A 27,315-nucleotide genomic window follows, 5' to 3' on the forward strand; every position below is an offset into this window, starting at 1 on the left:
TTCGGATGGGCGGCAGAGTCGAATATTTTTTCATCCCATGAAAATAGTGTCCAGGATTATTTGCTAAATAACTGTTACACTTGCGAAATCATAAATATTATTATTTATTACTTAGCTCCTCAGGTCTTAGGATGTTAACAAAGTATCCTTAACTTGAAAATTTTAACAAACCTGAAAATTTCGGGCGGGGAGGGCAAGTACTCCCCTTGCCTCCGATAAGTTACGCCTAACATACATGTGGCCATAGAGGTCAGCAGGATTTCTTCTGGGATAGGAACAAGCAAGTAATTGTTTTCTAGGTGGCTAACAAGGCATTTTTCATCCCGAAACACTGCTCCAGTTTGAAGAGGTCACATTTTTGTAACGATCTGTATCAGTCTTCTTGAAATTATCACACTTATAGAGGAGAAGGTCTAAATATGGGCAAAGGTTTAAATATGGGGTTTGGAGTTATCAGCGCTCTCAGGTGCTGCAGCCTGGCAGAGGCTATGGGAACTGGTTATCTGTCAAGGACAAAGGTTTCGGCGCCAATTCGCAGAAGAAAATGGTGGTTAGTTTCGGCCTTGGACGCTGTTATAGAATTGCGGCCTCCGAAAACTTTTTGCAGGTATGATTTAACTCAGCGTTTTCTGAATTCTCATCTGCTTTGTATAGGTTATGAGCTTTGTATAGGTTATGATATTAGCGGTACATAAAACAAATGTTGGCTTTTATAATGCCATGATTTGTTTGTGAAATATGTACCACAGAGAGCGAAAATAAATTGAAGAAGAAAAATAGCGTGATGGTTTAAATATGGGCTATGACATGAGGTCTAATGTTGAGATAACATTTTCAACAAATATTTGGATGTTTTCTTAATTTAGATTTTTCCCATTCCGCGTGATTTTCAAAACAACAGATTATTCATAAATATGAATTTTATAATGTTTTAGCGATAAATGACTGCTTTTTAAATTTTAATTGCTTTTTGTGATATTGCCACTAGTAGCCCATATTTAGACCACAATTTTGAAATACATCATTTTACCATTTTTTGAAAATTGCCTTTTTTTAAAAAATAAAATGGAGACCTTCTATACTTCAGCATGCTATTACATTTAAGTATATATTTCATAGATATGCATTTTAAAGGCAGTTGCTTGATATATTAATTTTTTCCTCCGAAAATGATAACATAAAAAGGGGGGCCCATATTTAGACCTTTTCTTCTAATAATCCACACAAATTTCTGGGAACAAAATTAAATGATATGGGGGAAATGTAATTTTGGGCCGACATTCATCCGCTCTCTACGGACGCCAACCTCGGTGGCGGAGTGGGTAGCATAGTGCGGTCCCGGGTTGGAATCCCGGCCTGGGCATGGATGTTATTTGTGAGTGTCCTTTCATCAATTTCGTCATATCACCACTAATTCTCATCTTTACGATTAGCCAAAAGTGGTAGAAAAGCGAAGTAAAACAAAAAACGAAATCAATCAATCAATGTGACATGATTGTCCTTTCAACCATTAATTTGTAATCAACATATCAAAACAGTGCCATATAATTTCGTAGCCAGAGGTCACAGATTTGAAACCTGGTTAAGGAACCATTGTTCTTTGTCCCATTATCTAATTCGTCAGTTTATCCTCGTCGTTGCGCTTAACCCAAGAGGAAGAAGATCAACGTAAAATCACCGATATGGAAAGAAAAAAAAACAATCACTTGCACACACCATGTTTATGCCACATAACGTTAATGAACAAAAGAAAACATTTCTTAAAGATGATTTAGATTTATTCAGTATTCTTAAATGTTTAAATACGTTCGAAGTTTGGTCATACTTTGAATGTTTACCACACAGGTCATTTGCTTAAACTTCATGTTACCTTACAGTTTCTGTAAAACTACACACGTGCACGAGTTCCATCCCTTTCAGCACCATGAATTTTATCAGTTTTTTTCTTAAGTTAACCTACGATCCCTGACGTGATTAATGCAGTGAGTATTGGCATTAACTATTGAAGTAATTGTTGTCCAAACATGTGGTTACGTGATTCGACAGCTTAAAAGCATTTACGACTAATTGCACTTTCTGGTTTTCTCTAAGCATTATCACATATACATGCTTGCTCAAGGAGGAAACCAACCAAGTGTAAAGAACTCGTAAATTACTTCATGAAGCATAGTGTTAAGTTTCAAGGTGTTAGTTCACGGAAATGCGAGAAGAGTCAAGCTTGATTAATGCCAGTTTTATGCAAGAGGCATTTATTTCCAATATTGTGAGAGTTCATTATATATTACTATTATTAATTTCTAAAATAAACCAGTTAAATACAGAGATGCAAGGACGTATTTAGGGGTCTGGACTCTCTCCGAAAAAGTTTACAAGAACTAGAATTACATAAGGAAAATAATTGCATGTTGTATAACAAGATGTTTATTGATTTCGACAAACTTACAGTAAGACACAATTCGTTGAGATTCGTTAATTTTCTATTGAGAAAATTAAGGCACAACAATAATAATAGTAAAAATCTGAGACTTCATTTTCCTCAGCTGCATTTTAAATATATTTTTCAGTTTTTCTTCCTAGAAGAACCCTTTTCTAGGCAAGATCACATTTTCGTGATCTTATCTAGAAATTAGCTAGATAATGAATGCATGTCGTTATATCTCTATTTTTTACGCCATCTTTTTATCTTTTCATGTAATGATACGATTTTTTAACATTATTAACTATCACAATTATTAATAATAATACGATTACTTATATTTATAATGATTATGTATATAATACATACAGAGCATTTCCTGACACTCGCTACGAGACTCGGCGGCAAGCGACCCGGCATCAGAACTTGTCTTTATCGGTGAACGGGTCCGCGACAGTCGCTTATATTAAACCTCGTAAAAAAGTTTAGAGTAACAGGGTCAGTTCTGAATAAAAGTGGAAAGAAAAATGTGGAAATAAAGTATACAATAAAGACAATCCGCACACCATCCGTGAGATAAAAGAGGGTATTGTACAGTGGGATCCATGAGTATTACCGTGCAAATTGTCCATCACCATGTTCGTGCACTTTATTTGACCCAAAAGGATCTTCAAGAATTAAAAGAAAACTCAAAAACAAACTGTTGACAACTTCTGCACCATCGTACATAAAAATCCATGGCTTAAAAACACATCGGATGTAAGAGAAAAAATAAATGAAAATAGTCATGGACAATTTGCACGGTAATACTCAAGGATCCCACTACGAGAAATCGGGAGAATTACAGTATACGAACTTGCACGTGTAAATGCCAATTTCCTTCGGAGATGCCAGGAATGTGTTGCAGCAGAGGGACATCATTTTCAACACCTTCTGTAGTCAAGGTTAGTACACAATATGAAAACTGTAATTTTAATAGCCGATTCCAGCGAATGTCAGGGAATGCTCTATATATATAATATATATATTATAATGATTTATAATGATTATTGTGTTCTAGATACTTGTTATAAATACACCGTCCTTTTCTACGTTCTCGTGGTTAACCAATGATTCAAATAAGCCACGTTATATGAAACTGATTAACGAACTTTTCATTCATTATTTTCATTTCTTCGTAGTTGTCTTAGTTAAGCGATTCAACTCTTAGATATTTCTTCTTGATTAAAGAACTTACATGAGGTTCCTTTGTTTATTTTTATGAAGGCTAAAGGAATTTATCAACCAAGTAGCAATCTAAGCCAAGAATACTTGAACAATTTGTATTTCAGGTCTATTCCGTCAGATGGCATATCTGCATAACCATTTATCAACTGAGGTGTTATATCTGTGCTCCGATTACATTCTATGTGTAGAGGAGAATAGGGTGCATAAAATTTACCAAGCAAATTGTCCATCACCATACCATGTGTATTTCCTTTGTTTTATGCAATGAGAGCTTCAAGAACTTAAATAGAATGTTATACAAGCTGCTGACAACCTCTCAACCAGCGTACATAAAAATCCAGACCTTAAAATCACAGGATGCAAGAGAAGAACATTCATGGAAAGAGTCATGTACAATTTGCCGAGCAAAACTTGTGCATGCCACTTGCGCTGGTGACTGGAGGGTACGAATCGGCGCAACGTTCACTTTAACAAGATAACAGAAATCGTGATGAGCAGATCAAGCGTGTATTTCTTTCAAATATGTCTGCAGTACTTCCTGAAAACGTAGGGTGTGAAAGTAAAAAAATAATACTTCTTCAACCGTGAAGTGTTACTCATTTTGACGGCTACGGAAATGCACGCGTACACGTAATTATTTCTAAATGACTGGTGTTTCACTTCTAATCGAGTGTGAGGAAGTGAACAAACAAGACTGGGAAATTGTGTCACCTCTCAAAGGTGAGTAGGGCAATCTGTGTTTTGGATACTATGTAACAGGGTGCGATTTGTGATTTTATCAGAGGGGGAGATGGACTTTTACTTTCTTAATAATCTTATAGATGTTTGTCAATAACTCCACAGAAAGCCATTTAGTAACAAGTTTCGATCAATTTATAAACCTCATATTCAATATTCTTTATACCTATATAGTATATTTATTATTATGCATGCTTATATTTGGACATTAATGGATGATTCAGCGAACAACTTCCCCCACAATTCATTGCCCCATATTTTGGGCAAACAGATCAGATCCTGCGTTGAAAACATACCGGGTGAGCGTTGTGCGTACGGTTTTTGCCGAAATGATTCAAAGTATGATTATCGTGATCAGATGAGGAATGTGTGTACTTTTTACCTTTTCCGAAACCCTGCAGAAACAGTGAAAATGTGTAAAGTGGTTAAATGCAAATTTTCTGTAAGAAGACTTCTCATACGCTTTCCCCGATTTCTTCCCAGAGTACAATGCATGATGACGTCAAGTTGAATGTAATCAATTGCTTAAAAATCTAATTTTAATATCAATTGGAACACAAACCAACACCATTCTAATTTCTAGGAAAATCTACAAAGGCTGGGGAGAAATGTTCGCGAAACTTATAGAAATTGAACAACTCTCGAATGGAATCATTTGATCTTTTAATTAAGTGGTGGGAGTTCTGACTTGCTTCATGGATCTTACACTCACTTTTCGAACTCGCGCAATTTTTTTGCCTTGGATATTCTCAGTCCGAAGTTTTATACGTGGATCTCTTTAAAACAATTTCAGTTATAACTTAAGTCAAATTAAGTCGGTGGTTAGATCTATATATTGCTTATATTTTCACCATATTTACAAATATCTAATTTCCCTTCCTTTCTCCCCTTTTCCAAGCAATTTATTTTTCCACTGGAGGCCTCCTTTGCAGATGGAAGCTGTAGCCTCCTATATCCGAGCCTGGCTATTCTTTATTGCTTGTAATTAAAATATATTTTTTCCACAATCAAATTACCGATTATAAATTTTCGGAGGGGTGGGGGATCATTCCCAGATAACCTATGACAAACTGTGCATAACCTGGTGGAGTACCACGTCCCCATCTCGGAAAACCAAGTCCCGTCTCTACGTTCATGTAACAATTCCCAAAATTAGGGGGGACATGGTCCTCTCCCCCTAAGAGAGACAACCTCGTGACATCATAATTACTTTAATAGATTGGCCGTCGAAAGAAAGGGTGCACATGAATTGTACCTTTCGCGTCGACTCCCAATGTGGCATCCATGTATGTCCGAGATTGAGAATGTGTGGATCCCACTAAAATATTTCTGCTATATCACCCAGTAATGTCTCCCCGATGGTGCAGTGGTAGCGTCGTCGCCTTGTAATCAAGGGGTCACGGGTTCGATATCCGGTGGAGCCACATAGTGGTTCGGATCCCACTTTAAACTGTAGGTCCAGTCTCGATTAGCCTAACTGTGCATAAAGTGGACTTCAAATACCAACTCAATCAATCAATCAATATCACCAAATAGCATAGCTTGCTACGTAACGTTTTACAGTTCAGTAAATCAGTTGAACTAACTTGACAGTGTGACGTGGAACAAATAACTTCCACTCGACGTTCGCATTGTTGCGCTATTAGCTTCGAAGATGAATGATCCTCCCCTCCTCCTGCCCCATTCTCCACGAGCGTGGGCGTAGAACAAAGCAGAAAGTGTTTCTTTTAAAACTCTTTTGTGATTCACCACGGTGGCAAGTGTACTACCTCCCCCCTTCCCCCTCAAGCTGGAGCGGCACCTGCTGCACAACCTTGAGCTATAAGTGACGTCACCGATAAGGGTATGTAGGGTGGAAAGCAGGACTTTCCTTTGGAGTAGTGTGTGAGTTGTTGTGGATGTCGTTTCATGAAGTGGGAAGCGAATAAACGCGGGCAGTAGCCGCAAGAGGCGCTCATGTTCACCTTATCAGGTATGTCCTGGCGTAAAAACTAGCGAAAACTCTTTATATAAATACATAGATACATGTGGGACATTCTACGAAAAGTGGCCCTACTCCGTCTAAATAACAAAATGAATCAATCTGGAAATTGTTATTGTTTTTTTCATTGCATTAAGGTTTAAATGTTTGTGAATTATGGATGCATATAATTTGCATATTTCATCAACAACAATTATTAACAAGTGTTGCCTATGTTTCACGGACAAATAAACTTTGCTACAGTTTTAGAGCGTCACACACGTAACACATTTTCGTTAATGCTTTTCATGTATTTAGCCTATATCGTCATACTTAAGTTTGTAATTTGTTAGCAGTACCACAAAGTACTTCATAATTCTATGAAATTAGTTCATTATGAATATCTTCATCCAATCTCATGTCTAGAACTTTACATTTTATGTGTGAATGTCACACACGTAACGCTGGAATGCCCCATATATGTATAACAATACTGGCTAAACCATGTGCTGTGATACTCAAATGTGTCATTAATTCGTATTGTACGTACTACGATACCAAAGGTTCTTGGTTCGAATCTTCGATAAGGAATGGGCGTTTCTTTGTAGTTGTTCTATCATCTGATTCATCTAATCATCACTCATCGCCACATAATTAACCTAGAGAGGTAAAAGAGCAGGAAATAGATATCGTCACCGAAGGTTCTTGGTTTGAGTCCCCCTGGTCATAAACTTTACCCTTAATCAATTTTTAATCATCATTCATCTGCATGGTCACGATTAAACTAAAACGGTAGTAAGTGACGTACAAAAGCAAAATATAAAAGACAGTTTGTGCGTGTACAGCATCAACCATGTGACGTTGATCATACATATACAGATCAAACTCCTCTCAGTTTTCGCAGTGGTAGCGTCGTCACCTTGTAATCAAAGGGTCCCGGGTTCGATACCCGGTGGAGGCACTTAGTGGTTCGGATCCCACTTTAAACTGTAGGTCCAGTCCTGATTAGCCTTACTGTGCATAAAGTGGACTTAAAACACCAACTCAATCAATCAATCAATATACAGGTCAAACAATACATTGTTTCATATGTCCGATCTACGTGGTAGAGTTTCAGTGCGCTGCGAACGCCATGTGCCCTGGGTTCGAATTCCGTCCTGGGCATGGGTGTTATTCGTGAATGTCCCTTTATCAATCCCTCATATCATCCCTCATCGTGGCGATTAGCCAAAAGTGGCAGAAAAGCTAAGTAAAATAACCCAAATGATTGAATCAATCAATGAGCGTGCGTGTGTGTGTCAAGATTTTACCATCCATCTTTGAGCTTCTGAAATTGCATAGTATTCAACGCTGTCGTATTACAATCAAAGCATACCATGTACTCTGTGTTGGGACAAATTTTATTTAGTGTGATACCACTCTTAAACTGTAGGGCCAATTCGTTTCAATCAGGATAGCTCAACTTCGATCACGATGGACGCTCGCAATCATCACAAAGAAACTGTAGGTCGAGTCATATACACAAGAAAATGGAGGAACAGAACTCTATCATTATTCATCTTCATCGTGGAGATTAATTTTGAGACGTAAAGAGTGGCGCGGAATAACTGAAATTATATGAAAGCTTGTGTGCACGCGATGTCTGAAACATGTCAGAAAGTTGCTTTGATTTCGCTGAAAGACCTGAATACCTGCTTTGAAAGTGAAACTTGGAGACGTAATCACTCAACTTACGTAACGAAAATAAGTTAATGGCCAGTTATCTTCCTGGCACAAGATAACTTTGAATTTTCTCAAGAAAACAAATCAAGTCCATATATATTTGTGGTTACAGAGATAAAACAACACAACCAACTATCTGGATAGAGAAAGACAGCAAGGGAAGGAAATCTGAGACTGGAAGAGAGACAGAAAGAATGATAGTCCTAGCAGCTATTCGACCGTCGAAGCAAAACCCACTTGAAATATTTCTTCCCGTCCCTGATCCCACACGGACACCTCTGCAGCGACGCGACGGTAAGGTGTCAAATAAATAATCCTCAACGGTTGGAACTTTGCAGAGAACAGGAAAAAGCAGCTTGTGTGAATATCTTTTATCGTTTTCCTGTTATTAACAAAGTTGCGGTCTGGCGATTTACGAATCACTCTGTATATTATTTGCATAAGCTTAGCATGAACGAGGGACACAGTATGAAAGAAAGATGATAACGGTTAATAAACGAAAGCGAGACGAGAAGCCTTTTCACAAATCACAGATTGGGAAAAGTAGGGTACTATAGCCTGTTCGGCGAGTTTCATCTTGGAAGGTCATACGGGCTGCGGCCCCCATGATCTACATTTAACTTAATCAAAACTCTATATGCAGGGTTGGAAATTAATTCTCCATCCGCTGTGAGATTGGAGCTGTTGTAAACAAAAACACGCAATTTCTGAGAAATTGTTCCTTTCGTGCTTCCTACTTTGGGCCTTATGTTGCCAATAAAAAATGGTCGTATGATATAATGCTCGGTGTCCATAATATCATTGCCTTGTAACCAACAAGCGTCGGGTTAGATTCCCGCTGTCGACTTGTTTAAAAGTGTCTACTAAATCTACTCCCGATTAATATATTTTTGCTAATTCCCTTGGATCCCCCCAGGAAAAAATATCCCCGGCAGAAGATTTTTTTGAAATCCCTGCCAAGGATGTTCTTATCGCCTCCAAACAAAATGGAATTTAATTTTTAGGTAATTCGAACAGAAATTTATTCCCCTTGAAATCATATTTCTGTTAATTCATTGTTTTATTTATTTGCTTTATTTTGCTTCGCTCTTTGTGCCACTGGCCGTCGGTAACGCGTCTGACTACCATGCTAAAGGTCCCGGGTTCGATCCCAGGACGGTTCAAATCCGGGAACTTTTCTAACGTTGGAAGCGGTCCCGGCGCCCACCCAGCGTCGAATGACATGGGTACCTGGGGGTAAAGGCGGTCAAGGGCGTGATGCTCATCACATCACCCCCACTCACGACCGGATCAAGAAAGTGTGGGGCGTTACCCCCACACCCCCTATACGCCTTCATGGCGCGGTGATAAGCACAGGGGAGCACTTTACCTTTTTTTTTTTTACCTTTGTGGCACTTTTGGCTAATTTGCGAAGATGAGGATGAGTGATGATATGATGAAATTGATGAATGGACAATCACAAACAACCATACCCAGGTCGGGATTCGAACCCGGCGTCGTAGCGCGATGTGCTAACTACTCCGCCACGGGAGCCTGCTTTTTGTTAATTCAAATTTTGGATAATTCGAACTTTTTTTAACATACAAATTTGCATGCCTAAATAAACTTACTCCCCGCAATAAAATCACAAATACGCCAGTGAGTGCCCCCCCCCAAACCAAAGAGCTTAGTTCGCACACTTTTCATAATATTAGTCAAGTCTTTTGTGAGGGGCATGTCCACCCATGCCCCTCCCGCTAAATGCGCCAATCTTTGTAACAATCTAAATACAAGAACGGAAGGAAGCGTTCGTTGTGGAGCACCCGTCCATGCGTAAGGTTGCAGCTTTAGCAAAAGTCGTTCGCTTTGGTCTTATCACGTGTCACTTTCGCTTTCTGGCTCAGACAGGCTCTAGAATGACTCTTGTCAGAAGATAAAGGAACAACATTGCGGCGTAGCTGGACACGGGACAGCTGTATTGGCGTTTATCACAAAGCCACATGCAAACATTTTGTATTCAAAGGGGCTTGGAATACGATTCAACTTTTGAGCTGTTAACCGTAAAATGATCTGAAAATATAAGTTTGTTGACATTTTGTAAACTTTTAGATATCTAAATTCTAAGGTGACCAAATTTTTAGAGCAATAAAACGGAACATTTTTAAGGCTTTCCTGAAGGAGAAATGGGACGGCAAAATGTACACATTTTAATGTAAAAACTGTTTCGTCATAAAGCATTATGTTTAGAAACTAAATAAATAAACGAATAAATAGAAACTTGTAAACAACGTACATAATATGGTGATGTGCACTGTATTCAAACCAAGCATCTTTTTAGAATTAGAAGATATTCATTGATATTTTGCCAATGAATGGATCCTTCTTTTCAAACACCATTTTGTAAAAGTTTTCACACCTGTGATTAAAGTTCATCTTATTAATGAACATAGCTTGAATCGAAATAGCGTTCTTGCCACTTGTATACAAACAATTCATCAGGCACCATCCGTGTAACACTTGTTCAGTGGGGCAGTGGCGGCGATTGTGTTACAAAACCGGGGGGGGGGGCAAGGCGCCAAAACTGGGGGGAAAAGACAGCATATTTCCCTTTGTAGATAAGGTTTAGCATAGTACGGGGGCAAAAGTGATGAAAATTGGGGGGCAGCTACCCCCTAATCGCCACCACTGAGTGAGGGGCATTAGTTGCAGGTAAACAGAGAAGATACTGCAATGTTTTAAAATTGGAATATGGGACATTGTTGACATTGAAATGTAAAATGTTCATAGCAAGAGTAAATAAAGCGTATAGTTCCAGCAATGAGTTATTGTCAGAAAAAGAATGAAATTTCAGCGTCCCGGTTTACGTTAAAGGAATCGGGGAAGAGATTCAAGAAAAGGGACTGTTACGGTTAATACGGGACGTCTGAGCACCTTACTAAAGTCCCATTTTTACACTCGTAAATAAATGTGACGCTTCTTTTACTGGCGCAGCCAGAGAGTTTGCTGAGGGAGGCCGGCTCAACAATGGCTTCAACAGCCGACTGGCAAGATTCTCTGTCTCTCTCTCGTTCTGTTTTTCTCTTTGTGGCTTTCAATCTTTGTTTCTCTTTATTTTCCTCTTCGCTTTCTTGCTTTCTCTCTCCATGCATTTCTATATTTACTTATATCTTTTCCTTTCTTTATGCACCACGTTTCCTCTTTCTTTTCTCTATTTCTCTGCCCTGTTCCTTTTCTTTTCCTGGTCTCTCTGTCACCAGTGATGTGCCGCAGACTATAAGTTTACGTCTACATGCGTTGTCTACACGTAATATACGCGTAGATTACATTCGGTTGTAGTTTACATAGACTAGACAATCTAATGTGAATTAAAATTAATTTTCAAGGGTGAAAAGAAGAAAGTGACATTTTCAACTATATTTGTTCCTAACGAAATGAAAAGAGTCCTATTAACAACAAAATTTCTCTTCTCTTCCGTTATCATCTATGGAAGAAGATAAATAGCATGCAAAAAACAACAACAGATGGCAGTCGTGAGGCAAGAGTGGTCTTTTCCCCATAAAACACTTTTCCTATATTAGGTTTCTTCCTAGGTGAGAAATTGTTCGAATTTGGAAGAAAGAGTATGAAAAGTTCTCACACATCAGTAACTGATACTCAGTAGAATTTTCTTTTAATTCCACGGCGCCCTTTGATAAGTTATCACCTTTCGCCATGTTGTTTACATAGATTACGTCATCTACGTGTATAAAATTGTCTACGTGTAGAATGTAGACTATCGTTGTTTACGCGTAGACGCACATCACTGTCTGTCACATTCTCTCTCGCTATCTCTCTTTTCCGTTTCTACAGTCTGCCTCTCTCTTTCCTTTTCTCGTTTCCTTTTCTTCTTTCCCTGTTTCTGGATTTGTTTTTCTCTCCGTTTTTTTCAGTTTCTCTTTATTTCCCCTTATTATCTGTATCTTTCTCTCTCCACAAATCGTTCTCGCTTTTTCCTTTTCCTTGCTTCACTGTCTCTTACTCTCTTTTGCTTTTCCCTGGTTCACCCGTCTCTTTCTCTCTCTTCCCTTTTCCATTCTTCACTGCCTCCTTCTCTTCGTTCCCTTTCGCTTCTTCACTGTCTCTCTCTTATTCTCTTCTTTCCCCTGTCTTTCTTTCTCTCTCTCTGATTCTTCTAACGGTGGCTGGGTAGATACTTGTAAAACTGACTCACCGATGCAGAATTGCACACCCTTCTGTCGTTCAGAAAACAATAAGCGAACGTGACAGATCTGACGGCGTGTAAGGATGTGGACGCGCCCTTCCTATAGACTGCGTAACCTACTAAACTCCTTGCAACAAACAAGAACGGAACGCCACCGGAAGTAGCATGACATTATGGCTAGAGGAATTTCCAAGAAGCTTCTCCAAGGAAGCATTTCTCTTTTGTTCTTCCATCCTTCCCGATTGACCTTCTTTCTGAAAATACAGGAAGTGTCATAAAAAATTGACACTTTTTAGAAATTTGTTACTGGATAACTATAGAAGTTAACAAGAAAAACGCTCACTCATTGGTGAGCATCACTCTGCTACATTCACAACGGCGGGGGCACAAACCGCGCGCGCCGGGCGCACCTATTTATGCTTTTTCCTAGAGTGGGCGGGACGGGAAAAATCTCCATGTCCCGATTAAGCCGTAGAGTGGTGCAGCTCGACCACAAGAAAAAAAAAACCTTCGCTGAAAAACGTTCGCGCATCTTCCCTGCCGTTATCGGTACTCGGGGCAGTGTTGCCAGGTCAGACTTGAAAAAATCGGGAGATTGTTCCTTGGGAAACCAGAAGATCTGCTACAAAATCCGATGATCTAATAGTAGCGGATGAACGACGTTCTCGGGGCGAGGGGCGGCATAGGCGTGCGAACTGGGGGACAAGGGGACGTACGCAGATTTTTTCCAGAGAGGGGGAAACAATGTATTTTTATCAGGCGGGTAAACGAGGCAAAGTACCCCGTAATAGTGTTGCTCTCTCGGAAAACACCACTTGAGTTTGAAATTATCACGTTCCTACATCCCTATTATAAAAATGGATGTAAATTACTGTCACTGAAATCAACTCATACGTCTGAAATAATAGGTACTTTTATGTCAACATTCATTTTCCAGAAGGGGCGACCATCCTTGGACTTCCTTCTGGACGTCCATGCCGCTATATAATTTTGTAGAAAATTAAGTATTTAAGTATAGAATAGTATATTAAGGATAGAAAACTAAGTATTTTCAAGCCTATGAAAGTTCCAAGCAACTACGGGGGAGGGGGAGCATTATTTCCTTTGTAATTGAACTATGCCGCTTCGTTCTCAGCAAATTTCTTGTTATTAACACTCACATGCTTTATCCGTCAGTTATGCTGCCTCTATGTTGCTGCATTTAATATATATATATATATATATATATATATATATATATATATATATATATATATATATATATATACATACATACATACATACATACATACATATACAGGGTGGGCACAAGGTCGCCTCCCCAAAGAAGTCAGTGTTTCTACCCAGTAAGGCAAGGACATTTCACTGTGTCTGTATCACTCCATCCATTTCATCAGTTTTTCATTCATCCATATTGTCGTACTTACCCGTAGAGGCACAAAAGCGACGTAAAATAACTAAAATAGAAATAGATTTTCGGGTGGGATAAAATACAACCATCTAAAAATAGTAATGTAGTAATAGTAATAAAATAATAATGTCCTAGCACAATTGAATATCATTTGGCATAATTTCACAGTCCAAACAGCACTTTTCATGGCTTGGTGGAGTTCTACTCCCCTCCATGTTCAAGTAAGACGAGCAGGAAACGTGTTTTTGAGCAAACCGTTGGAGATTCCATAGCAATAGTTTATTAAGGAATTCTCCCGAGAAATCAATAGGTCTGGCAACGCTGACGTGAGCCGCGCTGAAGGCTCCTTCCCCCTGTCCTTTCCCCCATCCGCCAGCGCGATGAGGTTCTGCGCAGGTTTCTTTCCTTGTGGTTCCACTATAGTTTCGCATCAGGCATCCATTTATTTGGATATCGTCGGAATGGGCACTGCTAGTGAAAAAAAGAACATAGCACAATAAAGTATGGATTTTTCCCATGTTGCAAGTGGAAGCGGTTTTTAAAGTTGATTATTAAGCTATACACGATCTGTAAAAAATATGATGCATAAGCATTTACAGAATCCCATGAATTCCTTATTGACAAACAACTTCAACTTCAAGTTACGGTTAATCAAATGGAATTTCCAACTTTTCTCAACGCAAAGAAAATCTTCAACCTCTCCTTTTTCCGTTCGTGTGTTTTTCCTACGTCATCGGAAGTCTGATATTCCGAAGAGAACAAATAAAATAATACTTTCATAAGCGTAATGCTAAGGGCACTTTCCACCGGTGGATGGCCTGGTGCACCGCTGATGCACGCTTCGGCGTTCCGTATTTCACCGGTGGGCACCAAAGCTCTCACCAAGTTATGCCATGACGTCATAATTTTACACCGGCCTCCAGAGCTGGTGCGGCTGGTGAATCAAAATGGCGTCGTCTCCACTGAAACTTCTTCTGATTCATGATATGCGTTCTGTAGGCAATAGTACGGAATGTCACGCCGATTTTGTTGCACTGAGGGCGAATAAACTAGATGCAGGCAGAAATTGTCGAATCTACTCTTAATTCGTTTCACTATGAAGCTTCCGGATTTCACCTAATTTGACGTCATTTTTGGTGCAACAGTCTGATGCACACTGGTGAATTTTGAAAGGCGCGCTAAGTTTTCCCGTCTCCTACAACCATCCAGCGGACGGACCTCTCTTTCTCCAGCTCGCCGCGGGGAAAGGTCGATGGTGGAGGAACAGTTTCGGGTTCCTCGCGCCTGGCTGGACATAGAAACTGTTCCTCATGCTCTTAAGTCGGACAATTTTCTGAACGGGAAAACATCGAGATGTAACCACTTTTAAACAAGATCATATGGAATTTCCTCAGAAAAGACGTGAAATCATTTCCCGAAGACGGGCTCGAGGCGGGATTCTTTTCCTGGTCCCAGTACCTAGTTTTCTGGATCTCACTTTAAGGTGAGGTGTGACAATTTCGCACTAGGCATGCATTTATTTAAATATCGTCGGAATGGGCACTGCTACTAAAGATAACCCACGCATAATTTGAGAGTATGGATTTCTCCCCATGTTGCAAGTGGAAGCCGTTTTTAAAGTTGATTATTAAGCTAGATACCGTGTTTGAAAAATATGATGAATAAGTATTAACAATTCAAGTGACAGCTAAACAAATGGAAATTTCGACTCTTTCTAGCGCAAATATCATCTTCAATGGATCCTCTACCCGATCATAAGTTTAATATCCCCTAGAAAACGAATAAAATAATTCTCCCATAAGCGTAATGCATTTCTCCTTGCCTCGTCGTAGTGTTGCCAAACCTGATACGCAAAAAAGAGCTAAATTTCATCTTAAATTGAACTAAAGTTGACTTTCAAGTAGCTAGATTTACGAGGGCTGGAAAAGTGCTTCCCATGGTAATTTTAGTTGTCAATGGGGTAAGGGGCGCTGCTATTACCGGTAACTTTAAAGTGATGACAATCTATTCTTAGTTTTCACCGTCTAGATCTGACGGCATCACCCATCTCAATAATCCACCGATGGTTGAATGAATCGAAAATAAAGGATTGCCGGATGACAATATTGTCATCTTCACCTCAGTCAAGGCGCTGTATAAAAGTAGCTGGGGAGGTAAGAGGGGGTGGGGCGGCGCAGCCAATATAATAATATTACGTCACATGCAAAATGTATACGCATGGCAAAAGTTGGTCTATGTGGGCCAGGGATAGTCATGGCATCATAGTGGAGCAGGGGGCTGGTGCCACAGTTCACAGCCAAACGAGTGCACGAAAGAGCCAGATCTGGCACCCAAAGAGCTAAGTTGGCAACAGTGCTCCCAGGTGCCTCAGAGAGAAGGACCTAGGGGAAATTGTCCCTCTACCCCTTAAAGCATTCAAAATTATAATTATGAGCAACTGCTTTTCAGCGTGTAAATTTTTTTAGAACTACCTCAGATGAATGACAACCTTATTATATTGAATGATGGACCGACTACTAAAATAAAGTCATAATCTTCCTTCTCATTAATGGAATTTCTGGCCATGCTTTCGTGTTGATGCGTCACATCATTATTATCGTGTCAGTAACCTACTGATTATGCCCCGACGTTACGATAATCGTGCCTCGCACCCAGTCTTGTGTAATGTCGTTACGACAAACCTACCAGCAGATTCGTACGTTTTGAAACGGCTAGGAAAACTTGAGCAGAAAATACGTTGTAAACGAAATTAAGCCATCATTCCTCGTCTGAACACATGAAAGCTACCGTCTGTTTCTCTTTAATGACTAATGTATTCCCGGTTGGTAAGACATACCATGATGGATAATAAAGGCACTATGTACAGTCATGGGCACTTCTGGGTTGTAACGTTGTCCGTTTTTGTTATTTTACCCGGGTCACTTACCTCATTGCCTCCTTCCCATGTACTAATTGCGAAACTGTTTAAATACTTTTCTTTCTCATGTTTTTCTATTGTGTACATTTATAATCTTCCACATTCTACAGATATATTTATAAATTATTAGCATAACTGGGGCATTTATGTTACATATACACACAAAATCTAAGGTTCTAGATATGAGATAGGATCAAGATATTCATAATAAACTAATTTCAAAGAATTATGAAGTACTTTGTGGTGTCCACTAACAAATAATAAAAAACATGCTTTTAGGTTCTAAAAATCCTAAAATAGGTTAGAAAAAACTTAAAATAGGTTAGAAAAATCCTAAAATAGGTCCTAAAAATCTTAAGTTAGGCTTGAAAAATCCTGAAGTAGGTTCAAAAACCTTAAAATTGTTCAAAATTCCTGCAAAATGCTGATTAGGTATAGTCACCGGCAATGAAAATGGGACACCTGTATCCTGAAATACGCACTATGTTGCATAACGTTATGTGTGTTGCCTAACCCTACGGCGATGGCAGAACTTACCATTGGAAATTGGCTATTAAAATTCACTCTTCGCCGTATAGTGAGGCAACAATCTTATTTCATGTTATCCACAGTCAAACTCCGCAATTTTGTCTGTGAGGATCATCTTATATGCTGAAAATAATCTTTCAACAAGAACTGGTGCACACTTTAATGCTGATATGCACCGAAGTGACGCGAAAGCGAGCAAGACCACACAGATCAGACCACTTTGGATTGTACAGGTAACAGTGGCACCAGACATTGTGCTTTTTTGAGAGCTTTGCAAAATCACCCAGGACTTGGAGGACGGAAAATCGACAGAGAGTACATTTCAAACACATTCGTCATTGATTTTTTCCTGACCAAACAAAGCAAATGCCTCTGTGTGACATACAAATTCTGTAAAACCTTTAAAAATATACAAAAACCTACAAAAAGGCTTGATTTAGGCGCATAAAGCTAAAATAGGTTCTAACAAGCAAAATAGGCTTTTTGGTCCTATAAAACTTCATCAGTTGTTGCGTTTTTTAATCAAACACTGACATAACTTATTATTTCTTACATACCTGTAAAGGAAACAAATAGGTTAAAAACCTATAATCCGAGGTCTAATATGACATAGCTTGAATGTATGAAAAGCATTAACGAAAAAGTATTACGTGTGTGACGCTTTAGAAATGTAGAAACATTTGACATCAATTGTCTGTGAAGCATATAGGCTACAGACAGGCACGTATCTAGAAATATGTTTCTGGGGGGGGGGTTCCGAACCAAGTGTCTCAGGAATAAAAATAATAATGTTTAAATTAAAATAATTATATTAAAACAAATTAATACTAATTAAAATACATAAATTAATATTATATTATTATTACACGATTAGGTAAAAACACTGTATAAGAATAGAGATATAACAGCGCATATTCATTACAGCTTACCTGTAGTTAAGATCGGAATAACTTACATAAAAACAAGTGCCCTGGCAATGAAAATAATGTCAAATAGATGAAAAATTGAACATTTATCGAATAACAAAAATGATGTTACATTTAGTTGGAGAAAAGTTTCTGATTAAAATTTTATACATATTATTTTGAGTAGTAGTGTACATAAATGTTCTTGGTAATGTCATTCAAAGCCGTATGATCCCAATATAATCCTTGTCTTCCAATAAGTTCAGAGGAAATTATACAACAAATGCTAAACGAGTATGTTTTCATTATTTAATTTTCGTACTTAATAAGTCTTCCTGTGTGTGTGTGTGGGGGGGGGGGGTCCGGACCCTCTAAATACGTCATTCTTGTCCTTCAAGGCCGTATGATCCAATATTATCCTTGTCTTCCAATACGTTCGTAGGAAATTATATAGCAACGGCTAAACAAATAAAATTTTCATTATTTGATTTTAGTACTTTTTAAATCTTTCGGGGGGGGGGGGTCCAGACCTCCTTGAACCCATAAATACGATCTTAATGCAATTAAAAACACATAATAATTTTCAGATTAATTAATTTTGTTATTTACATGGAGTAGGACCAATTTTCGTGAAATGCCTCAGCTGTGTAACTTAACATATTAATGAATGTGTGTCAAGAACTTGTCTATAGTTAGAGAATTAGTAGAAATTAAATTGTAAGCTTAATTGTGACGCTGTTCGAACGAGGAATCTTTGGTTTCTTACCGTTTTACGATGACCACTCCGCCACCGAGCAATATGAACGACAAATCTACAAACAAATATTATTATCTGTGTCTGTTGCTCTTCAACGAAAATATTATTATTTGGTGAATTGCCTTTTTCTTAATGTATTTTATTTCGTTGCAGATAGAAATGAAACTGATTGGCTGGTTATCTCTAACTGTTGAATGGTGCTTCCTGTTGCAGACTGTGTCTGGTAAGAATTTTCTTTGATTTATTTGCAATTTTGTGAAACTTAAACAAATAAATATATACATAATTAAGCCAGGTTTTATGATCAGTTTTAGACATCAAAGGGGATCGGGGCCCTTGCACTTAATCGTTCCAAGTATGAGAAATTCACACTACAGACGTTTAGACCACCGCAGGAGGTAAGCAACTGTCCGTGGAAAAACCCAATGAAGTCGATGTGCGCGCGGAACAGTCATTTTTTTTTTTTATCTCGCTTTCAATTGTGACAGTTTGATGGAATCATGTTTATTATTGCCGCCAGAGGTCAATAAAATCAGTTACGCAAGGACATAAGAACGAAGCCTCTGTGCAACCCCGCAGCCATAGGCGGAGTTCTGGAGGGGCCAGAGGGAGCCTGGCCCCCCAACTTAAAAAAGACAAAAAAAAATAACGCATGATTAAGTTCAGTTACTACATTTTTGTTATGAAGCCATACCGCAAATCTTGACGTTTGGCATGGTGGCATGTGCGGTAATTGCGCCGCAATAGCGGGACTTAGACGATTTGATTGATGTGTACAGTTTGAAGAAAGAAAAATGTAAAATGACTTTGTGTTGAGTCAACAGTTACTGCTGAGGCATCAGAAGAACTTTTCAATTTAATTTTTCTAAAATTTCTTTCTTAAAGTAATACGAGTATTGTATCAATAAAAAAATAATGAAATGCAAAATTCAATAATCGTACTGTTTTGCTTCTTTTAAAGCTGACAACCAATATACTAATTAATATTTTTTTACTTAAGCGAGGAAATTTAATATTTTCAAATCTAAAAGGTCTAGAACTCAGTGTTTTAAAGTTATTGTTTTTAAATTTCCGGGGGAAGGTCTCCGGACCCCTTATAAGCTAGGGAATATTCAACAACCCTCAGGTACATCATATGCTTCTCCCAGAGTCTGGCCCCTCCAAAGCAAAAGCTCAAACTCCGCCCATGCCCGCAGCCCTTCAGGCAGCGCATTTTGAATTCAGGCGAAGTGAAGAGGAAGTGGTATTTCCGCCAGGTAGACATGTTGTTAAGTTGTCCGAGCAACCACATTCCGTAAAGTTTTTAAGTTCCGAACTTGCACTCACTCACATAATTATATTTAGTTTATGAACTTTATCTTCCATACTACGTGGAGAAGTGATTTAGCAGTGATTCATTGTTCCTTATCTTTAAAACGGCAAGAGACCAATTTAATTAACGTTTAGTTCAGTTGAATGAATATACATCAAACTGGCCCAAGTGATAAGAGACTATATTTTCTTTCAGCGAGTTTAACAAACAATATTTATGTAGTCTTATGGCACTTGCACATTATGTAAATAAACTCGCATCAACTGGAACAATGTTGTATCTGTACATTCGTATAGCATAGCTGCCTCATAGCAAATAAGAATCTTCCGCTGCGCTTGCCCTTCAAGGTATGTATGCATTAGACAAGCCAGAGTTTAACGTGCATACAGATGCAGAGCGTGGTTCTCTGTCGAATTGTATGGGGCAGATAGAACTACGGTATAATGGCGAAGTACCAGTCAAACCCATTTGTAAATCCGCGTTTACGCCAAATGTTACCAACAAATGTTATCAACTTTTTGTTACCAACACGGTTAACAACAGATGTTGTCAACAAATGTTGGAAACCAGAACATTAGTTTGACTTTATTTTTGTTTATAACTTTTCTTAACATTTTGGCTGCAAGATTGCCCACTGTGGAGGAAATGTGTCATTTTGGCGCAAGAGAGAAGACCAAGAATATTCTGGGTGAGACCTTCACTGCGGAAAGAGCTAATTATAGCGGAAGTGACCTGTTGGTTTTTGTCTTTAAATTGTCGACAAGTTTGGTCCCAAAGGACAGGCTTCTCGCGGAACAATTCAACTAAGTTCAGCACTTGATCCTTTGAACACTCCATCTCGCTCAAAAGATTTTCCTTCATAAATAAATTACAAAACAAAACACACCTCACACGAAACTATGCTTCCGCATTCGCTGGCTGGCAGTCACTGGCGTGATGGTGGCGGGAGAGGAAGCGGTGGAAATGTTGCTAACATCGAAAATACTCTGTTAACATGTGTTGGTAACAAATGTTAACATTCCTTGATCTTTACCGACTTCTTGTGGATAACAAAATTTATGTTGCCAACACGGGAAATCTGTTGATAACATGAGATGTTGAGGTAAGAATGTACAATACAGAGATTATCTCCTATTTCTTTCCTACTTCATATACTCACAAAATATGCAATCCTGGTAACATATCTGAGTTAAGATTTGTGGGTGACATATAGAAATTGTACACTTACTTCTATATATGTTGCAAAATTACGTTCTTCATTACCGCGATCATTTCCCATAAAGAAACATAGGAACCATGTTTGATGATATGAACAAGTGACGTTCGGCATTCGTTGCGTTGTCTACAGCGTTGCCACACTGCTGCTTCGTTACTTGCAGAGCATTAATCGTTGAAGCATGGCGGAACAGAGGAGTGATAAAATTGTTAATGTGCAACAGTTATTTAAGTGGAGTGTGGAGGAGGATGGACCTGGCCGGTAAGTTTGGCAACGGTGTTCGAGCGTTCTTCTAGAAAAATGGCATTTTGTGTAGTAAGGAAGCTGTAGCCCCACGAACCATGCACGGGTAGCCCCACAAACCATTCACGGATAGCCCCACGAACCATTTCCGGTATGGTTAGGTTAGGCAAGCTTAGTTAAAATTTTGTTTTGTTCGTAAAACAATGCGATACAGCTCTAAAAAAAATCCACTTCTATCGCCTTTTCCCCCTATTTCTACACGTGACCCCCGCATTTTAACAACAGATTCGTAATTAGAAGGCCAAATTTAGTTAGTATATCAAATATTAACGAAATTGGAGATATTCTCTATATTGTAAATTCGCTCCGTCGTTGATAACAAATTCACGCGTTTTTCGAAATATTACCAACATTTGTTGGTAACATGTGTTAGCAACGCCGGTGTAACTGTAAATGAAACGGGTGTAAAATATACTCAACAAGGAAATCCCTTTGCCGGAATGTCGTCAACCAGCAGATCTGCGTTATATAATGAACTAAATCCATTACATGCAATGGAGTTGAGGTGTGTAAACAGCGGTAACTGTTTCTGAGTACGTGTCACCAACGCACCAAACTATATAGCCATTATAATAACTCAATAAGATATTAATTTGTGTTCCACAACACTTCAAATCCTTACCGTAGCTTCTGTTATAGCTCGATAATAACATTAATAGTAAATTCCTGTTCAATTGTTTTTGTTTAACTTATAGGTGTGTTACACCTACGTCACAAAGTGTTGCATTGTGGCTTTGAGAAGCCATGATGGAGCGCTTGCGAACCAGTGGCGGGCCCAGGACTTTCGAAGGGGGTGGGGGTACGTATACTTCCTTTTAGTACAGTGCGTTCGTTTTGGCTCTGGGCCGAGATAGCGCGTGACTGCAGAACGGCGAGGCATTGCGCGGATGCTGGCTTTTCGACCAGTGACGTCCTGCTTACTTTTACGCACATATCTTTAGCATTCATAAAATTGTATTTATATTGCAGAGCGACTATTAACCTGTGTTACAAGAGTTGTTCATAGTGATGACCAACTGCATTCACACATTCCCGGAATATTTTGATCACATTTTGATTGACGTATTTGTTCTGTTTGAAAGTTGTTTTCTGGCCGGCAGGACGCATGCTGGGTAAAAAATACCCAGAAGACAATTGCTTCTTAAGTCCGAATTGTTTCAAAACATGTAAATAATAATATCTTCAATGAATAACCTAATTTTATTAAGTTTGAACGTTTTTATTTGATTACGCAAAAATAAAGTTGAGAAAGAAATTAGATAAAGAGTTTTACCCATGCGGCGTCATTACGAATTAAACACTAGACGCAAGTTGTCAGCGTAGCTACAGTGTTGTCATTCTTGACCATTCTGTTCAGGAACACGCCATTGCATTGACATGCAAAAGTTGCATGTTTAGGTGCCGGGAGAGTGCACAAGCTGTTTGAAGCTCGCGTTGCAGGCGAAATTGCTGCTCGCTTATCAGTACAGTTCTGTTCATTTTAGTGTGAAATTGTAATTTTGTTGTTTAATTTAAGTGCGTGTGTAGACATTTGTCCAGTCTCATCTATCGCATCAGTATTAGTTTCTTTCTGTATAATCCCAAGTGTGTTTGTGTGTGTTTATGTAAGACCATTGAAATGCCAGCCGAAAAATTCACGTTAAACAAAGAATTCTTGGTTGGTTGATTTATTTTAAGTCCACTTTATACACAGTAAGGCTAATCGAGACTGGACCTACGGTTTAAAGTGGAATCCGAACCACTATGTGCCTCCACCGGGTATCGAACCCGGGACTCCTTGATTACAAGGCGATGACGCTACCACTGCGCCATCGGGGAGAACAACAAAGCATTCTTATATATGAATACCGAATCATGTCGAGACGTTTGTAGGCAATTTATTATTTGTGGGGACCCTTAAAATAGTCTACAAAAACAACCCCCACACTATAGATGAACTGACAATATATAAACGGAACTTACAAAAATTACGGAAGAGGAGCTTCTGCGTGTCAAACAAAATTTGATCAAAATATGCCGGGAATGTGTGAATGCAGTTGGCGATCACTTTGAACAACTCTTCTAACATAGGTTAGTAGTCTCTCTGCAATATAAATACAATTTTATGCATGCTAAAGATATGTGCGTAAAAATAAGCGGGACGTTACGGGTCGAAAATGCCGGCATCGCGTCGTGCCTTGCCGTTCTGCAGTCACGCGCTCTCTCGGCCAGGAATCAAAATCCTCATTTGCCATCCTTTCATGGTTTTGAGATTCTTTCTTTAAGAATAATGGACAAAATGGGGTTGACCCCAACCCCCCCCCCTTGGACACGTCACTGTTGTAAGCATACGGAATTCAACGAGGCGGGCGGTAGATACTAACACATATGTTCATGATTTGAAACAAACCTACAATTATTGCAGATGTAACGAACACTACGTGGTGGATATTTCGTTGCACACAGTAAATACAATTGGTCACAAACATGGCAGCTGTGCGAATCCTAACGTTCACATGAAACCAACCATTTGGCTACGGATCTTCTGTACTGCATCATTATAATGACAATTTCCATTGCAATGAATATAATTAAAATTATTTTTTCCAGCTCAGTGTAACGGAACGGAGACGTTCGTAAAAGTCACCGGATTGGTGGTTCGGTTGTCACAGCCAGCCAATCAAATTCCTCTATACAGCAATCCACGAAGAGCTGTTACAACTGAATGCATTAACAGGTAACCTATACTTATGTATACATTCAGTAATTTTATAAGGTTCTAATTAATGCACTAAAATTAAATTTGGTTAAAAGCTATGTGTTTACATGATTGATATTCTCTTTTTGTCCCAAAACAGGAGCAACGAAACATATTATGTAGCATATTAATTTCCGGGTTGTCTTTTTCTTGCTATTATTTTCAGGGATATCTGTTTTGGAATAGTTGTAACAAGTAGTTGGGCTTGCTAACACTGCTTCAGAAATTGTTACGTTCTGTCTATTGAATCCCCCCTTGGCAAGATTTGATATAACAGTCTTAACCAATTGCGGATCGTAATATCAAAGCATGTCGCATCTATTCTCAATCCTCTCTAATAGAAGTCAGCAATAAATAATGTGCGAGGCCTTACAAGAAACAGAGTTCATTTCCCAATTCCTACACCTTTCTTACAACAATATGACTTTGTCATAAGATGTGAAGTAAATACTATATCACAAAGGAAACATTCAACAAGTGTAAGAAAATATAAGCATAAGCATTTTCGTATTATTAGCTAAAATTTGATGTAACCAGTATAATGTAAAGAAAAATGTGTAATTGAGAAAAGGTAATGGCTATAAATTCCCAATTTTGTAGGTGTGGGCCAGAGAAAGGATTAATGAATCTGACAACTTTCAGTTATGGTAACTTCATACTTTAAGTAATGAATATGTTATAACACCCATGTTATGTTTTATTGACGTTTCTGGTACATTTGATTACACAATAATTCGACTTTTAAAAACACTATCAAGGATGTTAGAATAAGTGTTAAGTTTTAGATATTCTTTTTTCTTTCTTCTTAGTTATATTGTTTTCACTGTGTGGTAATATTTTGAATGTAACATTTATATTTCTTGCTCTGTGACTTAATAATAAAGTATAATAAAATTATCAATTTTAGTTTAAAATACTGAAATGGCGAATTTCTCTACTGTGGTGCCATCTAGGACGTAATGGTCTTTCACATTTATTAGGTTACGTTTTGTTAACAAAATGTTGTAAAGATTCTTGTTTTCAAGCTATATTTTGTCAGGAAAGAAACAAATATAATGTCACAAAACACAATATAACACAGAAACTATGATATAGTTATTATTTGAAATAAATTATTATTTATTCTTTAGTTTACGGCTGTTTAATGCATAAAAACAAAGCTTACGTTGTTTCGGGAAACACACGTCATCTTCATCAGACACTTATATTTAGTTTGATTAAAACCTTTAATCTAAATAGAAATAAATGTCTGATAAAGAGAACATGTGTTTTCAGATACGTCACAACAGACACGGTTTTTATGCTTGTAACAGCCGGGAGAAAAAAATAATTCTACAATGCAAGCAATGCGCACCTAATAGATAAGAAAATCATATTTGCACTAAGTGTAGGCCATTATTTTAAGCCTAGATACAGGGAAATTATCAGTGCGACAACATTAAGATTTGCAACTACTCTGCTGTTTCATACAGGACAATCTCTTGAGAATTCTTCTTCTTCTTCTTTTTTTTTGTCCCTGTCAGCATTATCTTGTCGACTTTGGACATCGTTATTGTTTTTTTTTATTTCTTTTAATGTTTTCTTCTAAAGTTGGTAGTTAGTCTCACAAATTAATCGGAATCACAAATATATAACAATTATTATAAATAATTCACTTTTATTTTTGTCCATTTTGCTGTTTCTTAAAAATCACTTTATATTTCAAGTCTACATTTTCGAGAATATGCATACAGCATCCATATTAATGAAGGGGATAAATCTGTTAAAATGGATGATAGTGATATTGGAAATGGAATTTTTAAACGTTGAAAACCTTTGTAGAGTATGATTTGTTGATCTGAATAGATTGGACATTCTAGAATTAAATGTTGAGCACAGGATTATTATTGCCACATTTACAATTTTCTTGAGTTTTAATTTTTATTTTTGCTAAATGTGCTGGTGTACGTACGTGTCCTGTTCTTAATCTATTAATAAAAACTATGACTTGCCGTGGGAGTGTGTATGAATTGAACCAAGGGACTTTAGATTTAAATTCTGCAATCCATCTATATGTGTTGCCCACATACTTAAATTGATCCTTGCACCATTCATCTCTTGAGAAATGGTTATTATGGATAGCCTTTGATATATACACATGTTTTTTTTTTTTTTTTTTTTTTTTTTAATTCATGAATGAGAGGAGTTTCTGAAATTTGCAATTGCTTTTCAGGTGCAGACTTTCTGACAGTTGCCCCTCTATGATAATCGACTACGTCAACAGCTCTTGTTACAGACTGAATGAGACATCGGGGGAGCAGACGGGGGCCATAAACTTCGATGTGGCGAGAGGCTATCAGAACTATTTCGAGAAAATTTGCCTTCAGGGTAAGCATCACCTAAACGTAGTAATAAATTAACGTTATGTGTAATATTATTATTACTATGCACCCGTGCCTCCAACGATAGCTACACTGTTTGTCTATGTCTTGCCTCTTGATGCGTAAGCAACTATATGTGCTGAATTACTGCACACCACCTCGCAAAATATGAAATAGAATTTATTTGCATTACACACTATCTATAATATATTTATATACATTTCGAATATTCGTACTGAATTGTATGACAACAGAGGTTCAGTTAACTCGCCGAACTATTATTTGACCATTTTAGTGACATTTGATTTAAATAATCGTCTATTTAAAACATTTTTCGCCTCTCAATTAAACCTTTAGTGGTAAATTTCTCGTATCGGACAAACTGCTGAAATTTGCTAGTTCATTTAATTTGAATATTCGTACTTACGTATTTTGCATTAAGAAACATTGCTGAAGGTGGCATTTCGATTATTTCACGGAAATAAGCTCTATTTGCAACATATCGAGTAAGTTTTCTTAGTATCTTTTTGCCTTCGGTGCGTCCATCTCTGTCGATGTCGCGCAGTGACCGCCCTATAGCACGTGGTTCCTTCATTTTGACAAAACGGTCGTAATCACACGGTCTC

The 27,315-nt window shown here is 38.1% G+C and overlaps 1 protein-coding gene across 4 annotated transcripts in view; it reads left to right on the plus strand.

Annotated features, from left to right (window-relative positions):
• The first annotated feature begins 4,090 nt into the window (after positions 1 to 4,090).
• Positions 4,091 to 27,315, plus strand: part of LOC145979527 (uncharacterized) — a 62,123-nt gene continuing 38,898 nt past the window's right edge. The window contains exons 1-4 of one of the 4 annotated variants that reach the window (XM_083112473.1): positions 4,091 to 4,363; positions 18,919 to 18,984; positions 24,182 to 24,308; positions 26,542 to 26,696. In XM_083112473.1, coding sequence (XP_082968599.1) covers positions 4,288 to 4,363; positions 18,919 to 18,984; positions 24,182 to 24,308; positions 26,542 to 26,696 — 424 coding nt within the window. In that variant the 5' untranslated portion in view covers positions 4,091 to 4,287. Of the gene's footprint in view, positions 4,364 to 6,265; positions 6,354 to 18,914; positions 18,985 to 24,181; positions 24,309 to 26,541; positions 26,697 to 27,315 lie in introns of those variants that run through there. The other 3 variants (XM_083112476.1, XM_083112475.1, XM_083112474.1) reach the window with 3 other exon arrangements.

Source organism: Lepisma saccharinum, chromosome 26 (genome assembly GCF_977018435.1).
Source record: "Lepisma saccharinum chromosome 26, izLepSacc3.1, whole genome shotgun sequence".
NCBI lineage: Eukaryota > Metazoa > Arthropoda > Insecta > Zygentoma > Lepismatidae > Lepisma > Lepisma saccharinum.